We start from the raw sequence: 23,581 nt of genomic DNA, 5'->3' as shown, positions 1-23,581 counted from the left end.
CCCTAAAAATAAACACCTGTTAATTAGCTAATGGCAACATGGGTGGACCAGCTCTCTGACTGAGGGGACCTCCATCTAACCTCATTCGGTAGCGTGTCTTATGTCACCCAGGATGAGGCGGTTTGCAGCCAGGAATGCCTCTAAAAGAAGACAGTCACAAGAGTAACTACATTTCTAAAATAAGCTCTGGAACTCCTCCCCACAGTGACAGGATGCTTTCAGCTTGGGGGAGTCCACTCCCCGCCCCAGCCCAGCTCAGCCCCGGGGGCCTCGGGGGCCAGCTGAGACCGCTGAGAGCACAGTGTGTAAAGGGAAAGCTCAGGTTCAGTGCAGCTCTCCCTTGTCTTGCTTTCAATCAAAAAACAATCAGGAGGGCACTCACTCCTGGAAGTCCTTATCTTCATAAAATTTAACTAATGGCTCCTGTTCGGGTAAATAAGGTTGCTGTGTAACTCACTGAGGAAACTGTCAGCCAGTCACCTCCTGCCCGCAGACTTCTCAAAGAATACAAATTGGAGAAACCCCGTGGAGCTGGGCTGTGACTGTTTATCTACATGGACTCTGTCCCAACAGCTCTGGAAAGTGAGCCTTCAGTATAGTTTTCAGGGTGATTTTTTTTTTTTTTTTGAATGCCAGTCTTTTCTCTATGAAGTGGAAATGGTGACGGGGGTGGGGGGGGGGGAAGGATTTGTTTTAATGTATACTCTTGTTTAATGTGTTTATCCCCAAATAAGTGCGCTGTAGACTTTGGCCCTGCACAAAGTAAATATTTAGCTGACAGATTCCACAGCGAAACACAGCCTGGGGTGTTTGGGTTTCAGGAAAGAGGATCACCCTGGGGCGAAGGACTGGCGTGCACTCCACATGGGATCAGGAGGAGTAGACTCCCCACTCAGCATCCCTGGCCCTCCTCCCACCACTCCTTTCCAGCTAGATCACCTGCCATGCCCACGATCTTTTTATTCTGACCCCCAGGCTTTTTCCCATGGCTCTGTCTGTGTGCACCTCCCTCCACCTGAAGCACCTCCCTGTCCTACCCTCTCAGTGACCCTTGACCTCAGGACTCCAAGGTCGTCTCCCCTCTGCACTGGGCCTTTCCTGACCTTCTCTGGGCCCCCACAGGGCCTTCCACACTGTCCCCTTTAACACTGCCTTCTAACCTGCTTGCCCGCCTTACTACTGAGCACCCCCAGGGGGGCAGGGACTGTGTTCACGGTGCCCCTGCATCCCCGGAGGACTGCATCCTTTTCAGGAAGGCAGGTGTTGGTCTCCCCATTCTGCATTTAGGAGACAGAGGCACTGGCTTTATAGTGGACAAGAGCACCATCCAGGGATATGGGAAGCAGGCTCCCTCAGTTGCTCCATCTGATCTTAAACAAGCCACTTGACCTCTCAGAGCCTCAGTTCCCACATCTGTCGAGTGGAAATAATGCGTTTTTGAGGGTCAGATGTATTGCTGTGCAATTTGTGGAAGTGTTTTAACACGGAAGCCTGTGCCCCTCAGCTGGAGAACAGAGCCAGAGGTGACTGAAGCTGTCCTGCCCCTGGAAGCCAGCCCTGCAGTTTTCACACTCAGGATCCTTCAACTATTACTTTCCAAAAAAAGTTGTTCTGCCCTCAGGCTCCTGTTCCTTTCCGGCAATTGTCTAGTAAAGCATCTTCATCAGCCTCAGGAAAACAAAGGGTTGGCCACCTTTAGAAATTGGGGCCGGCAGCCTGGCTTCCTAAGGTTACCCATTGTGAGCCCGCCTGCCAGGCCAGCCTGAGTCTCCTGGGTTCTCTCTGTCAGGCCGGGTCCACAGCAGCCAGCACTGCTCCCAGGCCAGAAGCTGCCTTTATCTTCTTTCCAGAGTCTTTAAATATTAGTTAAAATTCTCAAGGTTGTTCCTTCTACGTTCTCTCTTCTGTTGAAAATTAAAATGACTTATTACAGAAGATGACCTGTGAAACTGGGTGAGACTTTTCAGACGCTCCTGTCTAACAGGATGTGTGTTTGGGATGGATGGTACGACGGAATCTCAAGATCCTGCCCCGAACCGTGTGGGTGCAGCCCTTCCCATCATGTCACCCGGGCCCAAATGTGGAGACAGCCCGAGCGGTGTCGTGCCATTAAACACCAGAATGTATATTTAAAGATATTTTAAATCACTGACATCAGCAGCGTTTTCTGTCAAGTCTTTTGAAGGAGAGTGTCTCCTGCTCCCATGAAGCTGCTGAGCTTTTCTTCTGAAAGACAGAGTGACAGTGAAATGACCGTTCCCCCTCTGGCCCAGGGAGCATCTAGTCCAGTTATCGATGTAGGAAGCGTTTCCACTCCGGCTCAGTCCTACTTCCTGCCCCTCTGTTCGTCATCTCCCCTGGGTAAATCTGGGTGAAGTACTGCCTTGATGAGTACTTGACTGGTCCAGTTTTTATTTTCTCTGGTGGGCTTATTTCCAGACCTCTGGACATAGATCTGCCTATTCATGTGTTGGAGATGTGGGGGCGGGGGGCGGGGTGTGGAGATTGGGAAAGTTTCTTATTAGATTCCACTGCTGGGCAGAATTTTTGTAATGGGGCAACAATGAATAGATAGAAATTATGCTCACTTTTTCTCAAATTCACCTCCAACTCCAGCACACAGTCACTGTCATGCCTGCTTTATAGATGGAGGGCTGGGACAGTGAGAAATAGCAGGTACGTTGAAGACGATGTCTTCCAGCCCCCACTGTTTTCTAGAAGGGGAATTCCTTGCCCAGCACAGAGGAGTCCTTTAGTACAGTGGTCGGCAAACTGCGGCTCGCGAGCCTCATGCGGCTCACGAGCCGTGGTTTGCCGCTCTGTTGACTAATGAGTTTGCCGACCACTGTCATATACTACCCTTTACCTCTTTGCACACAATATGCCACAATTGCCTAATTCTCACAGCTTTCAACTGCACGGTAACATTTAGTCTAGTCCAGTGGTCGGCAAACTCATTAGTCAACAAGAGCGGCAAACCGCGGCTCGCGAGCCGCATGTGGCTCGCGAGCCGCAGTTTGCCGACCACTGCTTTAGTATATTAAGCACTTGCACTGAAACTGGACATACAGGAACCTTACCTTGAGATTGGGATGGGAAGGGGAGTGGGAGTGATGTTTCAAGGGTTGAAGAAGTTTCTGGAGGCGTCAAGAGCACGCACGGCAGTGTGGCCTGGCTGCTCAGAGAGGGACCTCCACATTTGGAGGCCATGGGTTGGCATCGGCTACTCTTAAGCGTTTCCTTCTTGAGAGAGTAAACTGCTTCCCCTCTCCATATCTCTGTTTTCTCATTTGTGAAAGGGCAGCAGGCCCCAGCCAGTTTGGCTCAGTGGATAGAGCAACAGCGTGCTGACTGAAGGGCACCAGATTCGATTCCGGTCAAGGGCACAGGCCCAGGTTGCAGGCTCGATCCCCAGTAGGGGGCTTGCAGGAGGCAGCCGATCAATGATTCTCTCTCATCACTGATGTTTCTATCTCTCTCTCCCTCTCCCTTCCTCTCTGAAATCAATAAAAATATTTTTTAAAAAAGGAAGGGCACCAGGAACACTTCCTGGGCCACAGGTCCATTGCGTGTATTAAATGAAGTAACGTGTACGAAGGGCTTAGCAGAGTGCTGGGCACACGGTGAGCCCTCAGTATTCTTTCTCTTCATTGCCACCATTATGATCAGATCAGTACAGCTTTATAATCGTTTTCTCAGATTTAAATAAAGTGCTCATATCAGCTACTTGTGGGGCTTTTGTATTAAATGAAATAATGCAGATTAAGAGCTTGGAAGAGTAGCTGGCATGTAATGAAAGTGCTAGCTGCTGTTACGATAATGGCTGCGCTGGTAGGTTGTGGTGTGACTTTACTGGGAGAAATCGTAATCAGTGTCTGTGTCTTCTACCAGCTCCAAAGGCTGGACTGTGCCAGGCAGGTGAACCTGGAGAGTAGTCGGTCAAGTATTCATTGAATCTAGGAGACCCAAGTCTGAAGTGGGTTAACTGCAGGGCATCCCTCTCACTAGAATGCCTTCCTCTACTTGTAGTTAGAAGAAGATCAACCAGAAGAATGACTCACAAACCCAGGACTAAAGAATGACTCAAATCTGAAGATGACAGATATTTTCCACTATATGGACTCACAGCACAGCCCAAAGCTAGCCCGGGGTGACCGGCTGGCCCTGTCTAGCCTTAAAGTCTGTTTCCAGGTGACCACCAGCTGAACTCTGTCTGCTCGTGATGGTCGGCTGTCCTCTGCCCACCTCACTGCCCTGTGGGTAACTATCCTCTGAGGTGGGCCCAGGTGCCTCTTCACTCCCTCAGCAGAGCTCCCCTGATCACTTGGACAATTCCCAGGCGTGGAAGCTTCATTGTGTAGGTCCAGCATTAACCAAGCAATGCCTTTAAAGACAGCATCAGGCAAGATCTTTGGGGGCTTAAGCTTAAAGTTCTGTAACAATACAGTTGACCTTCCAAGTGCAATTTAACAGTAAAATAAGGAACTTTGCATACTTCTTTTCCAGAGTTCCATTTTCTATTTCTACTTTGCTTTTTCACTGTGCGTGCCTCTTCAGGGTAAAGGCAGGGTGTAAATAAACTGAAAGCGGTACACTAACATGCAAGCCATCAGATCCTTGTGTTCCTAAAGGAGCATTATTGAAAATGATCGTTCTGTGGAGTGTATGTTATTGAAAATTAAAGCAATGAACCTGGGAATGATAGAAGCACCATAGGGATGGTATTTGTGGTTCAACGAGTGCAAATCTATGTGTCATACACAAATACACTTCACTTTAATAGTTTGATATCTCTTCACTCATCTAAAACACCTTAAGGTATTTGGAAAGGGAGGAAGAAATAAAACAGATGAACCAGCTGAGATATGGCCAGGAACAGTAGTACTTCATTTTGATTGATGTTTTTACAACCTTATCTTCTAGATAAAAGCTACTGTAAACAAAAGCTGACCTACATTGATTGTCTTTCAAGGAAGTGAGGGCCACCTGTGTGCAACTATTGGCTCCGGACTGCTTAGTTTTTCTTCTTAGCAGTCAGCTCCACCCACTTGGCAGCCACACCTCAGCCACCTGTAGGGCCTGCCCAGGGAACAGCTCTTATATTTTCTACCAGGTTTTAAACAACATCATCTTTCCTGTAATAATCTGAAAAGCATAGATTCCAAACGCAAAAAGTCTGGGACTCGTTTTTCCGTGCGTGTAATTTGGGCATATTTTTAAGGCTCATTTTATCATTTCCCTATATGGTCGGCGATTGTCAGCAAAATATTGTTTTCCAAATGCACATTAGCTCCCGAGGCAGGCGCTCTCTGTGGAGGCAGGCGTTCATGTGTTCATACATCTGCTCAGCCAGTACTCATTGGCTGATTCCCTTGTGCCCCTGAAATACAAGCTGGCCTCATGCAGCTTACATTCTAGACGTGTAACGCCAGGTCGCCCATATTTACTTGTCTTATAAGTACCATATTTTTTTTAATTGTTTTTTGTCACCTGGTCATTTTTTCTAATGATCTTGATGGTTCCAATTTGTAATCCCTTCACTCCCACCCCCAGCATTTGCCTTCATGGATCGGTAAAATGGTGAGATTTGCTCTTGAGGACTGTGCTGGTTAGCCAAAGAGACTTTCCTTATCAGGAAATATGTATTGTGAGTAAAAGAAATTTTTTTTTAACTACCCATTCAGAGCGAGTTGGGATCTGACATACCTGAAGCACTGTGTCACACTGGGATAATGATAGATTTATAGGGCAAACATGTAGCAGCCTTAATCCTTCAGTTATTCGACTTTGCCAAGGATGAAAATTCCAATATTTTTTTACTTTAAGCAGACATTTATATTTCTATCTAGAACCCATAAATTTCTTTGTGCCTTGAGATAAACGTCTCACTGAACTCTGAGTTACCCTGTGCTCTTTTGAGAATCGAGCCAAGAAAAAAGAGACCCATCCCCCCTCTACCTGATAATAAAAAAACTATGTTAAAAAAAAATTAGGGCTAAGCAACATTTATACAGTAAAATATTTTCTATTTTATAAAGCATTTCTAATTTCTACTATTTAGAAAGTTGGAAGTGAGAAGTTCAGGAATAACCTCCGAATTTATTAGAACGAGTCAGGCGAACCCAGAATGGACCACCACACTGTCAGCCAGGCTCGGCCAGCCTGGGGATCACTATTCATTATGGTTGTCATATCAATTATAAATTCTCTGGCATCAAACACTAAATCAGCGGAAATGATGGGTTCACCTTTGGCATGTTTCCCTGGGGAAATAACTGAGAAAACATGTAATAATTCACACAACCAATTTTGTAAACTACCCCAACTTTGGGAAGAAGGCTGGAGTATAAATTCTAGCATGGTAGATATGATTTGCACCCAAGGTCTGCCTAAAGTGGTCTCTCACTCTTAGTACTTAAATGCTTTCTCCGTACATGACCTTGAGTACTTTAGGACTTTGAGGATTTTGGTTTCTTTTACTGCACTTGGTATTTCTTCTTCCTGCTTGGGGACGGGTGCTGTCCACTTAATATATCCTCATTTGAAACAAAGACCAGGACTACTGTACTTAAGTTCATCCTCCAGTTTCACAACAAAATAATCTCAATATGTTTCTGATCCAAACTCTATTTTTCTTGGGATCCTCTGACCCCACTCTTTATTTTCACCTCAAAAAATGAACATCTAATGGAGAAAATGAAGAGGACCATTATATGAGTAAACGTAACCTAGCTGAGAGCTCACCTCGTCCAGGAAGACTCCTAGAATATCATGTCATTGCTCTAAATCAGCAGTCATCAACCGGTGGTCCTGGGACCACTGCAGTCCGTGAGGTCCAAAAGGTTGTCCACCGCTGCTCTAAACTGTCTTTTGCTGTAAACCGTTGGCATTTTGTTTGTTCAGTTAATTACTTACATTTCACACTTAAAAATATGAATAGACTTTTTCCAGGTTATTAAACTTTGAGCTGTAAGCTGCTGCAGGAGGGAGGAGCCTTCCTTCAGTGACCTGTACTGTCCGCAGGGGGGTTGCGCAGGCAGTGCTATGTTCATTCTTAACAGGTAAACGCAGCACAGCTGGCCCACTGCCGGGAGAAAGCGTTTCTCCAGCAAAACAGACATTAAAGCAGCTGAATACATAGCTTCCGCCTTTGTTTCTTATTCTGCCTCGCTCAGCTTCTCTCTTCTGAGCAGAGAGTTGCGAAAGGCTAGAAAGACTATGAGTATGGCATCTGGGTAGATCCAACACAGGGGAAAGGACAGGGAAAATGAAGCACTTTTCCAGGCAATTTAATGTAGACATGGAAATGCCAAGTAACATAAACACCAAGGAGAGTTTCAGGTGGTTGTAGTTGTGTATTTATATACATTTTAAACTTTCTTCAAAATAACCTATTTTCTGTTTATCTTCTATGTGGCATTCAGGCCTGACGTGAATCAGTATTTAGAATATATTTTTCCTTTTTTATTTTCAAAATTATATATACAGTGAGTTGATGTTACAAAGAGAGTTGCATTTTTAATCATCAAGATCTATGAGTTGAGTGAGAATACTCATAACTCGGGTTCTTTTTTCTTGAGACCTTTCAATTTGCAAACACGGGCCTGCCAAGAAAAGAAGGTGAATAAAACAACCAAGTTATGTTTTTATTTCATCTCTAGATATTACAAAATAAAAAAGAATGTTTGCATTGTATATTAAATTGACCATAGTGCCAGAACCTTACGATGTTGTATTACATGATCACTAATCTATTATTATTGTACACATATTTACGCATAGGCATGAATACACACATACTCTGCATATAAACATGTGGAAGCATATTTCACTTGGACTGAAAAGTTATTTACAACTCTGTCTGGAGATACATACAACAGTGATTAACAAGTGCATAACCAATCTACAACACGCAGATTAAAACTAAATAAACAGTGTAAGAGTTTATTTTAAAACAATTACAAGATGTTTTATATTTCTCCTTCGTCCTGAACTATGTTTTTGCGAATGCATTCTTCATAAAAACCACATGCAAGTCTTTGATGGTGAAACAATTGACTTCCAACAGCCACATGTCTGCACACATCTTCAGAAGTTACCCCAGACCCCACACAGCAACTCAGAATGAGAAAGAAAAAGGAAAGGTTTTTTAATTGTTTAATGAAGACCCTTGTGAAAAATAAACTTGACTAAAATCATCAAATCATCCCATAGTCTTCTTTTCATTTCAATTGAAAATTGTTTGGTTGACTTGATCCAGATTAATATTGTAGAACCCCAGTATATTGAGTGAGAATCCTTTATGTAAACATGGTAATTCAGCTCATTGAGAAGTATGATATCAATTTCATGAGTTTCCTTTATTCTTTGTGGAGAAGCAAATTGTATGACAGTATATGAGTCCCAGCTTCATATTGTATTACCAAAAGAGGTATAAAATCATACTGATATTTTAAAAATATGTAGTGATTTTTCTCATAGAGCTGAAAACATAGATGAGTCAAATTAATGCCACAAACATAAGATACATCTTTATGTCAGAAGTATTTTAGCAGCAAGAGTGGGCCTTTGGGTTCCCTTTGTCAACCCTGCTTAGCAAGTCTGAACCTTCTTTTCTGGTTCTTCCTGACACGCTCACTTAGACCCACCGCTTCCCTCGGTTTCGTGGTAACTTATTCCAGCTGTTGGTGTCCATTAATGTGAACAGGCTGCAGGAGTGTTCTGGGTTTGCTCCTCTCTCCTCATGTTAGATTCTGTCCCTTAACTTCTGAATCTTCTCATAGCAGGAAGCATTTATCCTCCCTGGACTTTAGGTAGTGATTCTATAATTCTCAGTTCTTTTACCTGAATTATAAGTTGCTTTGCCATATGCTTCCTAAACATGGTGACACCTACATTGCAGTGAGTGCTAGATAGACTTTTTAGTTTGGAGCTATTGACTTTGTACCTGAAAAATTATTCTCCAGAGGCAGGTGAATCCTGACTCATACACTGGGCTTTTGATTAGTGGCCCGCCTTCTGGACCCCTGCTCTTCTCTCTTTTCCAGATGTTGTAAATATGTTTCAAAGTTGAGTGAATGTTATAAATTGCTGTGTAAATACAGGGCATAGTGACAGACAGTATAGTGTAATGGTTATAAGCACAAGCCACAGAGACAGACTGCTTGGGTCCAAAGCCTGTCCCTTTTTGTGCCTCAGTTTTTTCATCTGTAAAAGGGGGATGATCGAAGTGCCCCCCTCACAGGGTGCTGGTGACTTTCAAATGAGTCTGCACATGTAAAAGTATGGAATCATAGCCTGTCACGTAAGTGTGCTGTAAATGTTAGTTACCTCTTTGTTGTTGTTTATTCAAATAGTTTTATATCTATTTAGACAGCGTCTTTATAGACCTTATGTACGATCAAGGGCCTTCTGAAATCTGTGGAGCCATAGAAGCTAAATGGGCCTCAGGAAACCAACCAGGAAGTTGGTTATTGGGGCTAATTTAGCAGTGATATCCAACACTAGGACTAGAAATCTCTGCATACCTGCATCTAGCTTTCATGTTAGCACTCTGAAGAAAGTGCCTCAAGGAAGTCTTAACAAGGGAAAGTTAAGAAAGTTAATCCAATTAATTCCTATCTTTCAAGATAGTGTAAAGGTGTGGCAAGGAATGGGGGGGGGGGGGTATTTTTTTATAGTTAAGAAAGAGAAAGGAAGTCCTCTCTGAATTTGGGACCTCTGAGTTTCTCAGGGAGTTATAGAAAACCTTGGACTGAGAGGCATGATTTCTAACATATACCATATTCGGTCCAACATTTACAATCTGACATCCTAGAGACTATCTGAGGATAGCTATGTTTTTTTCTGGAAAACTAAGAACTTACTCACTGAAGTACCATTTTTAAAACATTCTTGGTGACAGTCTTTAAAAATATATCACAGATTGCACTGCCTGTCTTAACTGAACAAAATGTAACCAGCGCCCGTTTTCCTCAGACTGTCCTTTAGCACCTGTTGAGATGGATAGAGTCCATGAGCCCCAACACCACCTTGGACTGCCACGATTGGGGATGTTTTCAGTGTCTCCCCGCTGGTTGTCAGCAGTCCTTAGGTGGCCAAAGTGTTCTGTCTAGAGCCAGCCCCCCGCTTCACCCGCTTCAGATTTGCAACTTCAGAAACCTAGTAACCAAACTTAATAACATACCATCGCAGTATAGAAAACATTTAGGATTCTTCATCTATATGTGATTTCTTTACATGTTTAGGTGACCCCAGGGTCCTAGACAGGCAGCAGGGAAGGTGTTGGTGTGAGGTCTCAGTTAGGAGCCAAGAAGCTCTGTTAGTGAAAAAGCACCAACTTGCTTCATAACCGGTTTGCCTTGATGAAGAGTGGCTACTTTGTAATCATCTCATTCAGTAACCTCTTCTGCTGAAAATTCTAAGTACGACTATAATAGAAAAAAAAATCTAATTTATAGCCAACAGGACTCTTCATGCTGCATATGTGAAGAATGGCGTTTGCTTACTCAAGTGTGCAGTATATATGTTAGTTACCTATTGCTATGTGACAAATTACCCCAAAACTAATAATTTAGGATTACACACACTTGCTATCTCACTTTTTCTGTGAGCGGGAATATGGGCATAGCTTAGCTGGATCCTCTTCTCCACTGTCTCTCACATGCTCCATTCAAGATACTGAGGGGTGGGGCATCCCCCAGTCAAACTTTCAGATGAGACCACACCCCTCAGCTCACTCCGGTTGTTGGTAGGATTCAGTTCCCCGCCAGCTGGTGGGCTGAGGGACACAGTTCCTCGCTGGCTGCAGACCACAGGCCACCCTCAGTTCCTTGCCATGGGGGCCTCTCCCAAATGGCAGTTTGTTTCATGGAAGTATGGGAGCCCAGAAGGCAAGGGTGTGTCTGATAGTGAGATGGAAGTCACAGTCTTTGTACCCTAATCACAGTGGCATCCTGTCACTTTTGCTGTGTTGTTTCTGTTAGAACCAAGACACTAGATCCAGCCCACACTCAAAGGGAGGGCATTAAACAAGGGCACGAGTCCCAGGAGGCAGGGATCACCTTGGGAATCAGCCCAACATAGTATCTCTCTGCAACTGTCAGTCACAACTCAGAACTCCAGCACCACCTCTTCCGTGGGTCCCTTTTCATTACTGCCGCTGCCCAGTGCAGCCAGGTGCTTCTCTCTGTACCTCTTCCCGTAGATAGCAGCAACGAGGCTGCTCTTGGTGGAGTGAGTTCTCAGCGCGACCCGGGGCAGGAACTGTGTCTTTCCTTCTAGCTCATTTTTTACTGTGAAGATGAACCTCATGTGCAGGGACAGGTTAGTTACATGTTTGCTCAGTATTTTCAGACATCTTCAGTATTACGCATATCACAGAATCTCCTTCGTGTATGTGGCTCCCCTCCATGTCACACATTCATCCAGAAAAGGAGACCAAACCCATTAGAACAGTGTCCCTAATCCTGCCAAATTTGAAAGTCTTTAAAACAAAAAGAATTATTGCTAACTCTCCTGTCCCCAAGTGATTATAGCTGTGCTTTTATTTTTTTTAATATATTTTTATTGATTTCACAGAGGATAGGAGAGAGAGAAAGAGATAGAAATATCAGTGATGAGAGAGAATCATTGATTGGCTGCCTCCTACATGCCCCCTACTAGTGATCAAGCCCGCACTCTGGGCATGTGCCCTGACCGGGAATCAAACCATGACCTCTTGGTTAATAGGTTGACGCTCAACCATTGGACCACGCTGGCTGGGCTATAGCTGTACTTTTATATTCCATCTACTTAGAAAATACATAGTAACTGAAAGCTACCTATTTTGTTATCTACATCTCCAAAAGAGGACAAGATCTATTTTTTTTTTTTCCTGAGGATAGTGCTTAGTGTGCATAAGGATGTCTTGCAGTCTATTCACAGCCACTCAAGGGCCTCTGGCCCAAGTGTGGGTACCTCTGAGTTAGATCTCAAGGCAGGGCCAAGACTCAAATGCCCACAGGGTACAAGTGGGCAACAGAAATGAGCAAAGTAGGCAGAACATAAAAAAAAAGAAGTATATTATCTTCTATTTCTTTAGTGAAACATGAAGTCCCCTGAGGTTGTCTTTGCTTTCCCAGATTTGACAGAGATGTGAGTATGAAGAAGTTGGTCTCTACAATGAAAGAAAATCTAAAGTGCAGCATGGTGAGGAATGGCACCTGGCACAGAGCACATGGCAGGTCCAAGGGGGCAGCCATGACTCAGCTCCAGCTGATTGTGGCCGTATCAGTTCATTTCTCAAGAGACGGTGAATATGCAGGATTTTGTGTACAACCTCCCAATTTTTATGTGTTGGCTCCATTTTTTTAACTCGATAAAAGCCCAGCCTTGATTTTATAGATCCAGTCACAGAAATGTCACTAATTTGCAAGGAAGCTTACCCCAACAAGATCACCATAGAGCAGAGAGACACACGGTGAAACCAAGCTAATCCCTGGGAGACAGATGTGCATAAAAACCCCAAAAGGGTGCCCAGCTTTCATTCCACAACCTCCTATTTGATTTTCTAAATACTCTAAAATGAACCCAGAGAAGCAAATTACAAACGCATTTACAAGGTTGTCGTTATTTACCTAGAACGTCATCCCCTCAGGGTCTGTCGTGGCTCCTGACTTTCACCTCCCATTTTTTTTCCAAGAGGTATTTGTTATTTTTGCTTATTTGGTGGTATTTTATTTGCAGGCAAAATTACTTGTTCAAAAGTCACTCACATTCCAGTGTCTGCTCCATATGAGTTTGTAAAATCCATTTGGAGTCTTTGATCTTATTACTTGACCATGAGTATAGTAGTAACATTAAAGTTACAGTTAGCCCAGCAATGTGTTTACAGAATCAGCCCAGCTATCCGTATACATCCCATTACTGCGTGTCCCCAGGCTGGTGTGGAGGGCTGCAACCCCAGTAGCAGGCCAACCTTCTGCTTTGCACATTCGCTCAGACCCAGGGACTATGTTTTCTTTTAAACGCCGTTAACAGTCTCTTTGATTTTTATTGGTCACAAAGGTTATGTTTGCCTTCCCAGCGATCTCACTCTTGTCCACTGCTGCCACAATAAATGGCAACAGGCATCCAAAAGGTGAAATCACTCAACCCACAAGCATGTACTTGACCTACATAAAAATTTCGTAGGTCCTGTTGTGTCTGTTTTACACTTTTTCAGAAGAAAACGCTAAAGTTGGCTTGCTTGGTTTTTCCAATTGTTAACCATAAGGTTCCCTTCTGTTAGTTCAGGTCACCAAGGAAGTAATGATGTAAAGTTTGTTAATATAGTCAGCCTCTTCATAAATAGACATGTTGCTGAAAGGTTATCTTGCCAGCATCTCATAGTCTCTGGATCCCAAAATGGGGACAGCTCAGAAATGCACTCTGGTAGGTATCAGGAACAAGGCCAGATCTTGTCCTGTCATTATATTTCCAACCTTGTCACTCTCTAAAGTTCCTATTACCTTTCTCACTCAAAGGCCAATAATTTGAAAGCCTCCATCTACCAATCTCTATTTACAAAGGGTGGTTGTCTTTCCTGGTCTTTAAGCACATATTTTCAATCAGAGCTTTTGAGCCACATGAGAGAGCTAGTCTTACCTAAGTAACTATAAATTCATCCAAAAGCTAAGAAACAAGCGCTTAGATACATGGTAGAGTCTCCTTAGGAATCCCTCGTCATGTATACCCATAACAACTCACAGATCCTTGTCACTACCTCGGAGGGTCCTGGTTGGCAACCACCACATGAAATGTTCAGATTCCCAATCTCACAAAAACCCTTTTGAGATGCAGATTTCATCTGTTGCCTCACAAGTGAAATGAGTCCACTTCCTTGGTGGCCAAGGCGTTCCCCAGCCTGGCTTTTCTGCCTGGAAAATGCCCTTTTTGCAAAGAGCTGTCATGCTTCATGTCCTTTGTCTTATGATTTAGCTGCTCAGCCGATGTACAGGCTGCTCTTGCTCTCGGTGCTGTGACGTGTGTTTTTGTTTTATTAAATCTTTAAAACACCGGGCTTGTTGTTTACGACCCCCATATATTTCTTTGTTCTTTCCCATGACTGTTTAGATCACATATTTTTTCTCCCTTTGTGAAATATCAGTGCCTTTCTAAAGAGCATCACAGTCTCCAGAATGGCTGCATAATATGAGGGGCGAAGGTTCTGCGCTCTGCGCTCTGCGCTCCGCTCTGGGTTAGGTCTGCGAGGCTGTGACTCAGGGCTGCTTTGTGGACGGGAAGGTGCGAGGCTTCTCAGATCCGGTCCTGAGACTCGCAGGCCCTCCTGCTGTTCCCAGACTGGTTTTGACAGATCTGAGATCATTTGATAACAATCACAGTGCTTTTTGTCCAATAAAGACACCAAATAGTCTATGCTCCAGTTGCAGACAAATGTTTGTGATTTAAAGTTACTAAGCAGCCCTCGGTTACAGAGAAGCAAGTTCTCATCCAGGTGTGAGCTTCGCCTCGTGTGTATGTCAGCACGGGAGCCCACACCCTGTGCCAAGGCGGTCTGAGTCTTCTGACCCCAAAGGAACCTTCCTCAGAGACGCTGAGGAGGAAGAGAGCATCTGCAGCCAGGCCTGCATTCAGGTAAACGTCGCAGGGCCTGCTGCTGCAAGGCATCTCATCCATACGTAGTTCCCGCGTCCACTAGAACAAGTTCGGTGGATGCGTTCCCATCTCGTGGTTCTGTCCTTGCATGGAGGGGATGCAAAATGTTTTCATGAGTCTTGCCTCCAACTGGGCTACTTTACTGATGTGAATCCCCAAATAAACCAGTCCATGACATCCAGCTGAACTTGTTCCTGTGCACACAGTATCTCACAGCCCGTCCTGTACTGTTAGTTTTGGCAAGAATGCCGCAGCATATAATAAATCATGGAAGGAAAGAGCTTTCTGGCCTGGCGTGGTTCAGCCTGCTGTAACGTCAGAATACAGAAAGCAGTTCTGTTTTTAGACATCCTTTTACTAACCCAACATTCATAATTTATGATTTCACTGTAAAATTCCTGCAACACGACACCGAAAGTAGTGCTGCCCTTTAATTAAGTACCTTCAGTAGGGAAAACGTGAAACTGATGTGCAAAACCTCTCTGTGTGCGCGGTGATGGATCGTGGTTGCATCTTTATGAACCCAGCCTGGAGATCTTGACTTCCTGACGGGTGAGGAATCCGTAGGGTGACTTCCTGAGTCTGCTGCTAGCCAAATCCGAGATCATTCGGAGGCACCATTTAGAAAAATTGAGGTTTTAAGCCTCCATCTGTCTGAGCTTTGTCACAGGTCTATGTGCCATTGTTTCTGTTTTCCTAAGAACCTATGACCAAATTTCATGTGGTGTTTGCACGTAGAGAGGTGGTAGCGCAGAGAATTCGGGGCCGGGGAGAAGGTCTGTATGAGGTGTCCTGTTGTCCTGTGGACTTTTTTCTTTTAAACTGAAAAGCAAGGAAGACAGAAGGGACTGTGGGCCCTACTGATGCATGGATAGAACATGACAGCCCAAAGAGGACCTTGGGCTGTTCCATTTTTTTAATTATTTCTTTTTTTTTTCTTTTAGTATTCTTTTTCCTCAGTTGAAAATAGCTAAGATAATTTTTCAGAGTACTTCTGAATGTAAGAAGACTAAAATCCCAAGCCAGTGCTCCCGCCTCATCACTGTTTCGACTCGGGTTTTATCCTCCATCAGCTAAGTAGTCACATCAGCCCAAGCCCATAGCGTCTTCCTGGAAGGTAATTAGGGCAGTGCATACATCTGACATACTTCAGGTTCCTTGAAAGAAAGGCAATAAATTTGCCTTGTATTAACTTAACTCTGTGGTGTAAGTTCCGCTACTTTCCGTCATTATATAGCAACCAAAATAAAAACATATAACGCCGTTTAACCATCTTCTCCGTGCTTCAGCGATTGCTGTGTGGGGAACTACACTGATACTATGCATGTATATTGTTTTCTCGTGTTTGTGCAGATTCGGGCCGGGCCTGGTCATCTATTGGTACGGATTCATCCAGGAGCTGGACTGTAACCGGGAGAGAGGCATCCTGCTCAAAGCCTGCTTCCCCACCGACATCGTTACCTTGTGCCACGGCGCTGCTGCGCCCTGACGGGCTGGACCAGAGGCTGGGAGGGGAAGGTGGATCCGGAAGCAATTTCCCTTCCCTGCAGCGTCAACTCCTGGCAACATCTGCCCTGAACTCCAGCTGAACCCTTGCTGCCCGTGGTCACACCACTGCCTCTTTAGACAAACATAGCAAGAGTCTCTGTTTTCCTTCATCCCTTGCTGATGTGAACAGCCAAGAACTACAGACACAACCCACTCATTGTCAGCGTTTCTGTCTCTGTCAAACAGTTGGTTTATAGATAGTCATAATCTGTCTTCCTTCCGGATGGTTTCTCCCTGAATACTGAACAAAAGGGAAAATGTGGGGACGCAAAGGTGTGACTTTTCAATTCTCCTCCCGGTTCCCGAACCACCTCTTTTTTTTTTTTTTTCCTAAGATTCCTTCCCCTCCCCTCTTCTCTTCATGTAACCCAGACACCCAGGGTCGCATGACGGCGTGGCAGCATCCAGCCCTGTCCTGGCCACGCTGAGGCCGTGGTCTGAAGCCGAATCCTCGCCCTCACCCGCGGGCTCCGAGGCCCCGAGGGCAGCCTGCGCCGCCGCCTTAGCCCAGGCTTCGCGGCTTCCTGACTTCCATGGCCCTGAGCCAAGCTGAAAAATATACTTGATGAGAATTTCCTCTTTTTCTAATACTTACTGGAGCACCAAACATTTTTCATTTATCTCATTTGAAAGTATTAGTTACATTGTGACTAGAAACCGCACTCCTCCGCGGGCGGGGGGGGGAGGGGGGGGGCGGTGCGAAGCGGGGCGGCTGGAGCGAGGTGCCAGCCGAGACAGGAGTTTATTTTTAAAACGTGGCTAGTTCTCAGTGATGTGCGATCGTATTTTTATGAGTAAAATTATTTAAAGGTGCATTTGGTGCACTGCTTTTTATCTGCATTTTATACCACGTAATTATAAAACGCTCGTAATTGGGGCATTAGAAATATTCAGCTTCGAACGAATGAAGTGCGCTGGAAATGAACCTGGGACGATTTTCAATAAACAAAATCAGGCAGAGTGTGTATCTGTTCACTTTACTTAGTCACCTTTTATGCTGAAAATCAGATTTCACTCTAAAGCAAAACATCAGTAAATTCATTATAAATCTACCTTTTGGGAAGGTAAGATTAATGTATGCCCAGAAATGTATTTAGTAAAATACATTGACAAAACATGGCTTTTATAATGTTGAACTGGTGAGCTTGGAACTATTAATAAAGGTGTAAGTTTTTACAAACATGTTTAGTTATCTGCATTGCGTGGTTCTCTCAAAAAGCTCGCCATGCCATTAGCACTCCGTTCATTTTGTACCTAAAAGGGTTACCAAAGTCTGCCTGCTGCTTTTCCTCTGGAAAGACAGAGACAGGTCAGGTTCGACGGGGCGGATTTTAGCTCTGCAGGGGTTGCATTCAACAAAAAGGAACGCAAAAGGCGATGAACTGGTAAGCAGGAATCAGGCAAACTTCTCTTTCCATGTAAAGTGCCTCATGCAGGTTTTGTGAATGAAATCGAATGATTGGAAACCACTGCTCTTGTCTTGATACACACAGTCACTCACACACACACACAAAACTGTTGTTAGGAGCAGTTTTCATGGCATGCTCTAAACTGCTTTTTCTTCTTTAGGAATAAATTACATTTATCTGCAGAGATGTTGAAAACCCTGTTAAACCCTTGTCGAGGATTTGTTTGTTTTACATTAAACAAATTTATGGTGAGGGTACACAAATTAAAAAATAGAGGTGCTTGCATTTCGTATTCCTTCTTCTACCCGGTGCCCTGACATAATGTGTTATGAGAAGGTATCCGTGTTCCCCCGCAGAGGCCCGCCTCCTCTTTATGAATAAGGTTTTCCAATTTGGCTCTTAAAAGTGGGAGAGAGACCAGCAGCCCACTGTGCACACTACGATAAAGTTACAAGTTATTCACAACTAAGCTTTTCCCACATGAGGACTAACGTGATTATTATACCTACTCCTCTTCGGGCGGAGTGTGTATCTGTTCACTTTACTTAGTCACCTTTTATGCTGAAAATCAGATTTCACTCTAAAGCAAAACATCAGTAAATTCATTATAAATCTACCTTTTGGGAAGGTAAGATTAATGTATGCCCAGAAATGTATTTAGTAAAATACATTGACAAAACATGGCTTTTATAATGTTGAACTGGTGAGCTTGGAAGGGAGAAGGGAGTGAGGGTCCCAGACTGGGAGCTTAAAGCTTGTGCTTTCTCTTTCTTTTAGAAATACTTATCTGTATTACATCTGTGTGTGTTCTTTATTTGCTTGTTTGTTTGTTTTTCGTTTACACAATATAAACATCAGCCCTGGAAAGTGGACACAAGACGTCACCTTTTTTTTATTGCCGTCGTCATCAGGACATTAACATGAAAGCCGGGTCTTGTTTTATGGAGCTCTCCGCAAACGGTGCTAACGAATGATGCCAGCCCAGAAAGCAGGCGTGTGTGTAAACGTAAAACTAAATGATGTTCTCGCTGACATATATGGGCTTGCCAAGCATCTGCTCTCACAAATAAGGAAGAGACCGGCTTGGAGCATGGCAGGGGCCCAGCTCCGAGCAAAGCTGGCCCAGCGCTGGTATTTAAGGTGACCCGAACGATTCCTTCCCCCATCTCAAACAACCCCCTAAGAACATAATGAGGATCCTTTTTTTCTTTTGCCTCCTAGTGAGGGATATGTCAACTCTTCTAACGACTCAGAAAATCACATATGAAAGGGAAGGCTCAGGGGTCCCAAGTAGAACTGGCTCTCCAGGGGAAATACTTCTCTCTCAGCGGTAGGTGTGGGTACCTGCTCATTGTCTGCAAGGCTTGATTCCACCATGGAAAAGGTGATAGGTTGTTGGTCCTTGGGCGGTGCATTAACTCACTGAGGACTCCAGGGGATTTGCCAGCCCTGGATGAGGTAATCCACTAAAGCAGTGGTCGGCAAACTGCGGCTCGCGAGCCACATGCGGCTCTTTGGCCCCTTGAGTGTGGCTCTTCCACAAAATACCACGGCCTGGGCGAGTCTATTTTGAAGAAGTGGCGTTAGAAGAAGTTTAAGTTTAAAAAATTTGGCTCTCAAAAGAAATTTCAATCGTTGTACTGTTGATATTTGGCTCTGTTGACAAATGAGTTTGCCGACCACTGCACTAAAGGGTCCCAGGTGGGCCACGCTAATGAATGCACAGGGCCCTCCTCAGCAGGTAATCCACTCACTGAGGAGCTGCACCCATTGTGTTCTTGCCTCTCTGGAGCCAAGATACCGTGGATGTCTGCTCTCTATAACCCGCTCCCCTACAGACCTGTGTTCCGAAGGGATTACATCTTTACTGTCTTCTTCCCCTCGCTTCCCACCTCTTCCCTCCGTCTGCCCCCAGGCTAGCCTTTGCCAGTTTCCTCCCACGTGCATCCTGCACTTTGTCACTACTCCTGGGCTCTTCTCTGGGAAAGATCCCGGGACAAAAATTCACCCCATTGTCGTCCTGATCCACATGTCTTCGGAGTGAAGGGTGGGGGTGGGAGCAGTTGATCTCACCCCTGTGGGAAGAGCATTCCTTCAGCGTCCTCCAGCTGCCAGAGTATGCATTCAAGGGCATCGTGGCACCTGAAAGATCATGTGACTTCAAGCTAAGATAATAAACTTTACAGGGCCCAGTATGGTTTTAGGCCACCAGTAAATGTTTTGGCAAAAGGACCCAAAGGAATCTGTGAGGTTCGCAGCCACTTTCAGCCTGATGGTGATGCTCAGTTGATTAAGTATAAGTTGATACAGCGTAGTGCCCGTATGACTTAGTGAGAGAAGCACTCCCACTGTTGGTCTTGGGGCGGCTTGCCCTCTTTCATGTGATCTGATGGGAGCAAGTTGCCTCGAAGGGTAACTATTTTCTGGGAAGGATAGGGGGGAGAAAATCTCCCCATTGGCACATTCTCAATTAGGGTTAAGGGACAAAGCCAGCTTAACCAGAGAGGAAACCCAAAGGCAAACAATGGCCGTTTGCCTGAACCTGTCTGCAAAGTCACCCTTAGGTTAGACAGGATCCTGTGTGACCGTTCGGATCACCTGGTCATGCTTCCCGAAGCTAACCTTCCTATGTATGGCCAACACGCCCCGAACCTGTTTTGTGAAGAACATGCCTGGATTCCCAAGATTAAATAAGGAAGATGGGATTATGAATTAAATAATGACCAGAACAGCTTGGGTTCCCCTGTGTGATTCACTTTCCTGCTATTGTTTTGAACGGGGCTGTGAGACAAAGAGCCGCTTAGGTCAAGCACTATAAATTACAGTTTCCATACAATAGTAATCCCCTCAAATGATTTCAAAGCTTGATCAAAGTACTTCAGAAAGACTTTTAAAACTTTTCCACAGAACAAGGGGGAGGGGACGTGCTCATTTGATGCCTTAATTTGTTTCAGTTAGTATAGCAAAGTCGGATCTTGGCGTCGTACCTACTTTATATAAAGTCCAACTCATTAAATCCAACGTGTTCTTATTGCTTTATGTCTAAGTGAAGGGGACTTACGTTTCCATCTAGTTAATTGGAGCAGCTAGACATTTGGAGTCACCCCTTTCATAAGAAAAAGATACCCTAGTGTCATTTCAAAATAAGTCTAATTTGACCATATTTAATTGTGATACTCAAGGTATTTAAGATTGTCTAATTCCCTGTGCTTAGAATAAAATGGGTATCGGTGGATTTACGTGGCATTTTAATAATAATCATGGCAACAGATGTATTTTGTTTTTCGTTCTTTTTCCTCATCACTTGGATTTATCTAGAGCTGTCTCGTATCGTAGGCAAGGATGGTGAAAAGTACCCTCGTGAGGGCAAAGCTGAGCAAGTCCCAGGCCCAGCTTTGTATATCGCGTGGGGCTGCTACAGCGAGTTAGGCTCAGCCAAGGTCTAAGGTACGTCGTCAGGCCAATCTTTATTTTTTAAAAGGAAAGTCATTTTGAAATGCTGACATGAAATATAACCAAGTCAATTAAGTAATAACAATTGAAGTTCAGAGTTTAATTGAGGGCTGAACAAGCAGCCAATGACCATTAACCTGAAGCGGTCATGAATTCCCTTGGAAACCTCCTTGGTTAAAAGCATTTCTAGAATAACTAGCATTTTAAAAGTTTTGTGTCATTTTTTATATTCCACACAGATACAATCAGAAATAATTTTGTGTCTATAGTAGACTTTCTATTTTTTATTTAATTTTAATTCAAATATCTTTTTTAGGCAAATCGCAGTTTAGATCATCAAAACCACCTCAGCAGGAAACCATAGTTTGATAAGTAAACCAAAAGTATAAGCACCCTTCATTTGATTGCACCACATTCATCTCAATTGTTGACTTCTTTCTGTCTGTACTTGTTTAATGGCAAGATTTCTGACTAGAATGTGAGCTCCATAGAGTAGAAACTATATTTATCTTGTTCACTGCTCTATTCCCCGCTAGCTAACAGAGTTCCTGGCACAGAGCAGGTGTTCAATAAATGTTGAATGAACAAATAAGTGACTGTTAAATTTATATTAAATATGTTCTCACTCACTTGCGTGAAAGAAATAATTGGAACCTTTTAACTGATTCTTACTTTCTTCAGCTGAAAATTGGGGTTATTTACTGGAATCAGAGGAAAGCATCATATATATTGATATCAACAAATTACTTTAAAAACCTACAAAATCTGAAATAAAGCAGATTCACCAGCCAAATTATTTTTGAGTGCATATACAATTTTAAGGGGAATTCATGAACTTTCATTGCATTTATCTTAAAGTTAGCCTTAGAACATGGTTGTAATCCAATGTATTGCTAAATAAACTAGAACATTTAATAATCTTAGTTTTGTTTCTCCTCTTTAAAATAATGACAAGGCTTATCTTTATATTACATTTCAATTTAAGAAACAGTTCTCTCTCATCATTGATGTTTCTATCTCTCCCTCTCCCTATCTGAAATCAATAAAAATATCCTATCTGATAAAAGAGTAATATGCAAATTGACCATCACTCCAACACACAAAATGGCTGTCCCCATGTGGACACAAGATGGCCACCACAAGATGGCCAGCAGGGGAGGGCAGTTGTGGGCGATCAGGCCAGCAGGGGAGGGCAGTTGGGAGGGACCAGGCCTGCAAGGGAGGGCAGTTGTGGGCAATCAAGCCTGCAGGGGAGGGCAGTTAGGGGTGACCAGGCTGGCAGAGGAGGGAAGTTGGGGGCAACCGGGCCTGCAGGGAAGGGCAGTTGGGGGGACCCAGGCCTTCAGGGGAGAGCAGTTGGGGGGGACCAGGCCTTCAGGGGAGGGCAGTTAGGGATGACTAGGCCTGAAGGGGAGGGCAGTTAGGGGCAAACATGCTGGCAGGGGAGCAGTTAGGCATCAATCAGGCTGGCAAGGGAGTGGTTAGGGGGTGATCAGGCTGGCAGGCAGAAGCGGTTAGGGGCAATCAGGAAGGCAAGCAGGCAAGCAGTTGGGAGCCAGCAATCCTACCTGGATCGGGCCTAAACGGGCAGTCAGACATCACTTGAGGGGTCCCAGATTGGAGAGGGTGCAGGCTGGGCTGAGGGACACATCCACCCCATGCACGAATTTCGTGCACTGGGCCTCTAGTATTTTAATTAAAATAAAATAAAATGCGGAGTTGATGGCAAAGTGCTTCCTGGCCATGGAGGTGGCTGGCTGGCTGGCTGGCTGGCTGGGGAGAGAATGGTTCTTCGGCCATTTGCCAAGGGGTCTGACTTAGGAGTGACACTGTCCGGAAACTGCTCTGTGGGTGTCTCTCTGGTAGTCATTAATTCAGAGTACATTATCATTTGAAAGCCAAAGGCATTTGGCATATTTTCTCATATTTTGGAAACCTGTAACACAAAAGGAACTGGAAATTCTACATTTCTTCTTTGCTCTGCCAGTTTCCCAGGATTTAATGTGTTGAGGCTGCTTGGTGTGTAATTCCTCCTGTAAGCACCTGGAGATAACTGACACCCTAAACAGATGCCTGAGACCGGGTCCTCTCTGGATCTGTCATACGTCCGTCTTATAGTTCTAGGATTTAGGCTACTCAAGTTATGAATATTTATTGAGTCCTTAATGTATATTTAGAAGTGTTTGAGGTGATAAGGGGAATTTTAAAATATGCAACAAGAGGTCATTTTTTTTTCTTGAAAAAAAAAATCATTTGTCAAAATGAAAACAAATTTGAAAAATTTCAGAAAAGGCAATCAGTACAGTGAGGAAAGCAGCAACCTATGAAGCTTTTAATTAGCTATTTTAATACTAGACTATGGGCAGCAAATAGTTTTCTATTTTCTGTGGTAGCTGCATCCACTGCTGTTGAGAAGGCTTCTGAGGCTGAGTTCACTCAGCAGGAAATAGGATTGTGATCCATTATGGGCACTAGTCTTTGGAGTGAGCGGTGCTCACATAGACACCACATAGTTTCCATTCCTGCCCTGGGCC

The 23,581-nt window shown here is 44.2% G+C and overlaps 1 protein-coding gene across 2 annotated transcripts in view; it reads left to right on the top strand.

Annotated features, from left to right (window-relative positions):
* The window catches only part of CDIN1 (CDAN1 interacting nuclease 1), a 249,917-nt gene that overhangs the window by 211,614 nt on the left and 14,722 nt on the right, over window positions 1–23,581 (top strand). The window contains exon 11 of one of the 2 annotated variants that reach the window (XM_080687848.1): window positions 15,991–17,362. The exons of the other annotated variant lie outside the window; for it this stretch is intronic. Within the exon in view, the coding sequence (XP_080543974.1) occupies window positions 15,991–16,126 (136 nt within the window). The 3' untranslated portion in view covers window positions 16,127–17,362. Of the gene's footprint in view, window positions 1–15,990; window positions 17,363–23,581 lie in introns of those variants that run through there. 2 annotated transcript variants of the gene reach the window in all.

Source organism: Plecotus auritus (assembly GCF_963455305.1).
Source record: "Plecotus auritus genome assembly, chromosome: 1".
NCBI lineage: Eukaryota > Metazoa > Chordata > Mammalia > Chiroptera > Vespertilionidae > Plecotus > Plecotus auritus.
Note: the sequence above shows the minus strand (reverse complement) of the source record. Positions and strands in the feature narration are given on the sequence as shown.